The sequence below is a fragment of the Globicephala melas genome, chromosome 6, assembly GCF_963455315.2.
Source record: "Globicephala melas chromosome 6, mGloMel1.2, whole genome shotgun sequence".
Lineage (NCBI taxonomy): Eukaryota > Metazoa > Chordata > Mammalia > Artiodactyla > Delphinidae > Globicephala > Globicephala melas.
In genome coordinates, this window is record NC_083319.1 from 97,287,131 (window position 1) to 97,295,826 (window position 8,696).

General features: G+C 39.5%; 1 protein-coding gene across 1 annotated transcript in view; it reads left to right on the forward strand.

Annotated features, from left to right (window-relative positions):
- LPL (lipoprotein lipase) overlaps positions 1 to 7,903 on the forward strand; it is a 29,616-nt gene extending 21,713 nt beyond the window's left edge. Inside the window, exons 9-10 of the mRNA XM_030832551.2 lie at positions 3,703 to 3,807; positions 5,929 to 7,903. Of these exons, the coding sequence (XP_030688411.1) occupies positions 3,703 to 3,807; position 5,929 (106 nt within the window). The 3' untranslated portion in view covers positions 5,930 to 7,903. The remainder of the gene's footprint in view (positions 1 to 3,702; positions 3,808 to 5,928) is intronic.
- Positions 7,904 to 8,696: the final 793 nt, after the last annotated feature.

Here is an 8,696-nt window from a genome sequence, read left to right on the forward strand (position 1 = left end):
CTTTCACTTTCAGTCTGTATGTGTCCCTAGGTCTGAAGTGGGTGTCTTGTAAACAGCATGTATACGGGTTTGTTTTTGTATCCAGTCAGCCAATCTTTGCCTTTTAGTTGTAACATTTAATCCATTTACATGTAAGGTAATTATCGATATGTATGTTCCTATTACCATTTTCTTAATTGTTTTGGGTTTGTTTTTGTAGGTCTTTTCCTTCTCTTCTGTTTCCTGCCTAGAGAAGTTCCTTTAGCATTTGTCGTATAGCTAGTTTGGTGGTGCTGAATTCTCTTAACTTGTGCTTGTCTGTAAAAGTTTTAATTTCTCCGTCAAATCTGAATGATATATTTGCTGGATAGAGTAATCTTGGTTGTAGGTTTTTCCCTTTCATCACTTTATATATGTCCTGCCACTCCCTTCTGGCTTGCAGAGTTTCTGCTGAAAAATCAGTTGTTATCCTTATATGGATTGCCTTGTATGTTAACACAAACCCTTGCTGCTTTTAATATTTTTTCTTTGTATTTAATTTTTGATGGTTTCATTAATATGTGTCTCAGTGTGTTTCTCTTTGGGTTTATTCTGTATGGTACTCTCTGTGCTTCCTGGACTTGATTGACTATTTCCTTTCCCATGTTAAGGAAGTTTTCAAGTATAATCTCTTCAAATATTTTCTCAACCCCTTTCTTTTTCTCTTCTTCTTCTGGGACCTCTATAATTCAAATGTTGGTGCATTTAATGTTGCCCCAGAGGTCTCTGAGACTGTCCTCAATTCTTTTCATTGTTTTTTCTTTATTCTGCTCTGTGGCAGTTATTTCCACCATTTTATCTTCCAGCTCACTTATCCGTTCTTCTGCCTTAGTTATTCTGCTATTGATTCCTTCTAGAGTATTTTTAGTTTCAGTAATTGTGTGGTTCATCACTCTTTGCTCTTTAGTTCTTCTAGATCCTTGTTAAATGTTTCTTGTATTTTTTCCATTCTGTTTCCAAGATTTTGGATCATCTTTACTATCATTACTCTGAATTCTTTTTCAGGTAGATTGCCTATTTCATCTTCATTTATTTGGTCTTATAGGTTTTTACCTTGCTCCTTTGTCTGTAACATATTTTTTTGTCATTTCTTTTTTTTTTTTTTCTCTTTTTGATGGGTGGTGCTGTATTCCTGTCTTACTGGTTGTTTGGCCTGAGACATCCAGCACTTGAGTTTGCAGGCAGTTGGATAGAGCCAGGTCTTGTTGCTGAGATGAGGACATCTGGGAGGCCTCATTCCAATCAATATTTCCTGGGGTCTGGGGTTCTTTGTTAGTCCAGCGGTTTGGACTCGGAGCTCCCACCATAGGAGCTCGGGCCTGACCTCCAGCCTGGGAATCAAGATCTCACAAGCTTTGTGGCATGGTTAAAAACAAAAAAAGAAATCAGAAAGAAAGGAAGGAGCAGTACCATATCAAAGGATAAAAAAAATAAAATTAGAAAGATAAAAAACATATTAGGAAAAAATAAAACTATAATTGAAACAACTGCAACAAGGTAAAATAAAACCACACAGAAAAAAAAAAATCCTTGGCTATGGGGGTGGAATTTAGGCAGGGGGTGGAACTTAGGCAGGGGCGGGGTTTTGGGTAGGGCCATACCTAGGCTGGTGGGGGACTGACGCTTGAGCGTGGGGAGGGACCTAGGCGGGGTGACGTTCAAGCGTGGGGCGGGGCCTCTGCCTAGGAAGTGCACAGAAGGGGAGAGGCAGCACGTTGGAAGGAGGGCCTCTGGAGTGTGGGGTTCTCGAGTTTGGAGGTAAGGCCCTGAGTGAGCGTGTGTGAGTGGGGTTTAGGCTGAGCACATTGGAGGGGCCCTCAGAGTGTAGAGGTGGGGCCCTGGTTGGGGGTGTAGGGGTGGGGCTCAGGTTCTGCGCGGCAGGAGGGAGGCTCCAAGGGCAGAGGATTAGGCCCGCAAGCCCAACAGGCTTCCCATTTTCTAAGTGGACAGGGAAAGCACTGGCTGCGTTCCCTTCCATTCCTTCATGTCCCACGACCACCGTCTCCCCCAGGGTCTCCCCCACCCCACTGGACCCCCAACCGTGGGTGGGTCCTATGGTGTAGGAACTTCTCCCCTCCGCCAGCCGCCCCTCAGGGGTGCCGGAAGTCTGGCCTTTGTTTTTGCTCCCCCTTCTCACCCTCCCACTCCCTCAGGGCCAGCATGGCTGGAGGGGGCCTCGGTGGGTAGAGGATCAGGCCCAGGATCTCAGCAGGTTCCTCGGGGTCCAAGTGGGCAGAGGAAACCTGGCCACGCTTCCTTTTGATCCTCTGCCCCCCAGTGGTTCCCCAATTTACCCCTTCCAGCGTGGGATCCCTTCCCCTCTCCCAGCCGCCCCTCAGGGGTGCCAGTCCCATCCCGCCTCCACTTCTCATCCCCCTTCACTCCCCCCATTCTCTGTGCTTCTACCTGGTCACTGGGGGCTCCTCCAGTCCCCTTACGTGTCCGTGGTCCCCCACCGGTGCCTGGTAGGTGCCCTAGTTGTGAGGAGACGCGAATTCCGCGTCCTCCTAGTACGCCATCTTGACTCCGACCTTCTCGACTCCGCCCGTCTCCATTCATTTTCATTCACTCTAATGTTATTACCTAGAAATAGTATTTATGGAGCCTCCAGTGTTCAGGTGAAACTTTAGTAAGCTTTGTCTTTAAAACTACATTACCTAGATAATTACACCTATCATTTTTTAGGTGTGTTATTTTATTGTCATACTAGGGAAGTAATGGTATCTCTGCATTTTATGGAAAGAAAACCTAAACTCTGAATTGCCACAGTCATTGAGTGAGAGTTGAGATTAGAAGTCAAGAATCTCAGCTTCTCATTTAGCACTGATTCTTGCAAGCACAAAACAGTTAGTTATGCAGAGAACCTCAGAGATGCCACTTGGACATTCAAAGATTAAAACTAACCTCTTCAAGAAGGACAAGATTCCAAGATAATCTCATCCTCTCTTCCCAACCCCACTTCACATAGATAAAATGAATTGCATAGAGAGCCCCATAAGATTTAAAATTTTATACTACATGTACAGGGATTTTGCAAACTAGTATACTATTATTGTAAATAAAATGACTCTTTAAATTAGGATTGATAAGGAATTCTCTGGTGGTCCAGTGGTTAGGACTCAGTGCTTTCACTGTGGAGGGCCTGGGTTCAATCCCTGGCTGGGGAACTAAGATCCCCTAAGCCACGAGGCATGACCAATGAATAAATAAATAAGTGTTGATAATGTATTTCTCTTTTGTCATTTTCTCTTATAACCAAAAGGGGGGAAAAGAGGTTGTGAATGGAGAGGCTATACAGAGTATTTGTTTTTCCAGCAGGGCCAGTTGAAGGCTAGTTTGTGAATTCCCTAATGCAGACACTAAGAAGTGGTAAAATTGATCTTGTATCATTTTTTGGTGAAAATATTGTGATTTTAAGCCTGTTCCAGGCTGTCTGTGCTGTCTGTGTGCCTGTCTGTACTGATGACCTAGCTTTACTGCTGGACAGTGGGTTAATCCCTCAGATAACCCTCTGATTCAGATGTGTTGCTGACCTGAATGGCCTGAGTATAAACAGGTAATTATTGGAAATATCAAAACAATCAGAACGATTATGTAGGATTGAAACAGCCCTGACTGAACCATTTATTTTTGAACATTTTTATTGTTCCAATATGGTGTGCTCACGTCCATTTTCTTCCACAGGGTGATCTTCTGTTCCAGGGAGAAGATGTCTCATCTGCAGAAAGGAAAGTCACCTGTGATATTTGTGAAATGCCATGACAAGTCTCTGAATAGAAAGTCTGGCTGGTGAGCATCGTGGGCTAAGGCTGTCTGGGTATCTTGAACTTGCTCTCTGAGGGATGCTGCTTCATGCATTACCCTTCAGCCCTGCACTAAAGGCTTGGACTGAGTCTTGTGATCAGAGCCTTCGGGTGGCCTTTCTCAGGCCTCCTGCATACACATTAGACCAGTGCATTTGCTTTTGGCAGTACTTCCTCTATTTTCTTTTTCTTTCTGTTCTTTCTGCCAGCTCTGACCTTCACCCCAGGTGCACTTTTTAGATTTTATTTTACATCTTGAACTACCACAAAATCTCCACTTCTGCTTTTTCCTGTACTGCCCCATTTACAGACCCTATGTGCAGTGGATACAACACAAGTTAGTAGCCGTGATTGCGGCTGTGGGTGCAGCTCCTCCCAGGATGTACCCAGGGGAGCAGAACATTAGCTGCAGCCCGAGTCCTCCTTGATTCTCCAAGTGCCAGCAGATTCCAGGACAGAGAGCCATCTCAAAACCCCCAAAGACGGAAAGCTAGTGGACTTAGAGTTTAGGAGATGGTTCTCTTTTCCATCTCAAAACAACTGCCTGGCTCTTTTCTACTTGACCTTTAAGGCTAATCCACATGGCAGCTGTCAGCTGAATCATTCCAGAGTGTCAGTACTAAGTAGAGACTGAACATGTGACCTTCCCCATCCCCTCCTGAATTCCCAAAGTGTGCCACTTTCATTCCTCCACTCATTCCACTGCCAGAAGCCAAGTGCTGATGGCTTATAGGTATAAAGGGGGAAAGCTTAGATCATATCATATCATATCATAGAAGCCAGTGACATAAGAAACAATGGGAAAAGTTGGTCACAACATCATCTGGAAATAGAAAAGCCAATTGCTTTCGGTTTGTCTTCTCCCAGTTACATTTATAGACGAAAGTACAGAATAAGAATTTTCTAATCAAAAAAAGTATATTAAAGACCCTAATGTGGAATATCTCTATTATTTTTAATTTCCATTTTATAAGATAGTTTATCCATGGATAATTATGGATTTTGAATAGATTAGAGAAAACAGGCAAAAAGATAATAAAATCATTGTAACTATCACCCAGGGACAACCCCCAACTAGCATTTTAATTTATATCCTTTCAGACTTTCTCTATGCACATGTAATATTTATATTTTTTTACATAATGGCATTATGACATACGTACTTTGAGTGACAAGATGAAGCCATCTGGATTGAAAACATTAATGTAAGAGCACTCAAGATAAACTTGAAATAGAGAGTAGCTACTGGTATTGAGCCAGGGAGAATAACTGAATATTTATCGAAGTGGAGACTTCTACTAAGAGCTTCATTGCTTTGTTTTTCCTCATCAGAAATCTGAGGCAATTTCACACTTGCTTTAACTCTTTGAAAGGAACTCCTATATGAAGTTTTATACATTGCTTTTACGTTACCTATAAACATACACAAACACACCTCTGCATACATTCTCTCCAAATCATCCACAACTCTAAACATATAATGTGAATTTAAAAACAAAACTCGAAAAATTAGGAAATAACTCCAGCTGTTTATAAAGTATTTCTGGTCATATTGGTCATATTATTTATATAAGTTATAAGACTTTATCTGAGATAGTTATGATACATTCCTCATCTGATTATAAGACTACTGGAACAACATATATTTAGAGAGCTTTTTTTTGTTTTACATCTGATCTTTATCTAGGAGGTAATTATGAATCAGACTAATAACCCTCTGCAGTTTGTCGCCTCTGTGACTAATCAATCAAATAAAAGCTTCTCTTTCTCTCACTTTCTGATATAACTCATTAGAATGCTCAAGAAAAGAAAAAATAGGTATTTTATTTAACAAGTTTTAGAAGTAAGCAATCTTCCTAAATTTTGAAATCATTTGGTTCAGTCTTCTGAAAATGATACTGCTTATCAGGACATGGCTAAGTATATATTAGAGTGTCTTTTATTGCTATGAGCCTGCCACTTCCTCTGATTCAGTTTATTCTCACAACCTTTGTTCTGAACTTCCAGGTGACTACTTTTTCACCATGAAGGTAGTGGGGGGAGGGGGGAAGGGTTATAAAACACTAAGCAGGTAATAAATTGCCGTTCTTCCTCTGTTTTCTCTCAGAAACTGGGGAAATCTACAGAAGAAAGAACAGCCTATGAATTCTATGAAGAATGAAGTAACTTTTACAAAAGATGCCCAGTGCTTTGGGTGGTTAAAGGTGGACTTTCCTGAGTATTAATCCCAGCTCTATAGCCTTGTTAGTTATTTTAGGAGACAGTCTCAAATACTGAAAACTGGCTAATTCAATTTGAGAAGTAGAGTGGCCAAATAGCACATCTTTCAACATTAAAAAATAGCAGATATGAAAAGCACTGCCTTCTGTCCTTTGAGAAAGAAATAAGAATTGTTTGGACTCATGGTAAAATAATCAGACCTCTTCATATAGTAAGTTTAGCCATAGCCTAAAATTGATTAGAACCTCGCATTTTAATTGGAATTCTGCATTTTCTAGACTGATAACCTTTTCAAAGTTTTCTCCAAGTCTAAATATAGAAAGTGATTTTTTGTGGCATGAGTCGGACCCATTTACTTCTCAGTCAAAATACCTACTTTCTTGGAATGATCCTCTTGCCATTGGGGTGTAGCCCAGGAGTTAACCAGGAACTAGTGACTTGGAGAGAGGAAAGAAGAATAGAGTTGATAAAGCACTAAAGCTTTAAATACTCCCTGCGGTTGGTTGCATCATAAAAAAGTTACAAATTAAAGGACATATAATATTGAGATCAATTAAATCTTAATAGGCTTTACTGTTTATGGCTTAGTCTTTCCCCTTCCTTTTCTTGCTTTGTCTCAAGATTATATTTTAACAAATTTCCCTGGATAGGCGTTTAAAATGAGCCTGTTATCATCAGCTTACACATAATTTTAACTACAGAGAAAGAAAATGAAACAATAATTTTATTATCAGATTTTCAAAATTATATTCATTGATTTGAAGTCCTGTAATATATGATGGTTACTATTTAATTTTAGGCTTATTTCAGCCATGCTTCAGTCAGACTTTGAGCATGTCTCTTTCTTCCCTAATTTTGATAAGAAAATATGTGTTCAAGGTCAAATTTTGCATCATGCAAACTCTTACAAATTTTAGACAAGGATTGTTTTTACTAAGTAAAGAAATAGAAGAGTTACAGGATATATTCATAGGCAGTGCTTAAAACCATCGTGGGCAGTTAAAAGGATCCTCCATTGTTATAATCACATGGAATATCATGAGAGTTGTTGTTGTTTTTAACAACTAGTCAAGAGTGAGTGAACAATTATTTATAAACTAGATCTCATATTTTCAGAATGCTTTTCTATATATTATTATAAAATGATAAAGAAGTCAAATATCTCAGAGGCTATTGCTGGGAATCCAAACTGTGAATGTGTGTGGGTGTCTGAACACATATTCACATATGAAGCCCCACATGTATGATTATTCCTCAGCGTGGCTTGGAAGGTAAATGATCAAGAGATGTATTGGAACATATTGGAGTAGAAATTGTTCCAGTGGTGCCAAAACTTAAGCCCTTCATCTGAGAAATATGGTTTTGCCTGTACAAAATAGGATGAATGTTGTGATTGACATCAGCCAGCTTGGAATGAATTCTCTCTAAAAATAAAATGTTGTGCGACATGTTGTTGGCATCACCCTTTATTGTTAATTCATTAATTCTCTGGATTTGGGTTTTGAGCAAGGGTGCATCAACTTTAGAAAATATGAATCAAATCAGTGTATGCCCCTGGGAACTCTGGCTTCTACAGACTTCACTATATATATCAGCAATGCTTTCGCTTTAAATGTTATTTATTAGCTGTAAATATATGTGTGTATGTGTAAAGGGAGTTTGTACATATTGGAAAGGTCGTTGTGGCTATCTGCATTTATAGCTGTTTGGTGCTAACTTTGTACATGTCTTTATCAGTGACAGTCTCACTGAGCAAACTTACTCTTATGAAGTAATACAATAAAATGGGCTTAACAAAACACAAAACTTACTTAACTATGTGAAGAAATGGAATCTGCTTTTAATAAATTTATTAAATTTTATTACAATACTAAGTCATTACTTTGTATCATTTAAACCCCTCCAAAAAGAAATTTATTCTTAGGGCAGATTCATTAAGCAAATTTTTACTGAGTAATCCTATGTTTAGTAAAAAATATAGCTTCTAAAAATTACAGTGCATATTATATTTTATTTTTTTATATTTACATGTGTACAAAGTCTTAGAGATCCTTTAAATTATAGAGAAAAATGATACAGAATTTTTCCTAAAAAAATACACAGAACTTTCCTTGCCTGCCAGATACTTTTTCACAAGTAAAATGTTAGATTAATATAAAAATATCTTTCACCATTTTCTGGAATAGTGTTTCTATTTCTGAGGTCTGACCATTAGCTACAAAGTCAGTGGCATTTGTGCAATAAAATGAATTATTTGGGATGAGAGGGTGCATTTTTAGACCTTTTCTTTGAATTGTCTTGATAATGAGAAAGAACAACATACAGGGTCTTCCCTGGTAGTCCAGTGGTTAAGACTTCACCTTCCAATGCAGGGAATGTGGATTTGATCCCTGGTCAGGGAGCTAAGATCCCACATGCCTCACAGCCAAAAAACCAAAACATAAAACAGAAGCAATATTGTAACAAAATTCAGTAAAGACTTAAAAAAGAAGGGGACTTCCCTGGTGGCTCAGTGCTTAAGAATCTGCCTGCCAACGCAGGGGACATTGGTTCGAACCCTGGTCTGGGAAAATCCCACATGCCGTGGAGCAACTAAGCCCATGCACCACAACTACTGAGCCTGCACTGTAGCGCCCACGAGCCACAACTACTGAG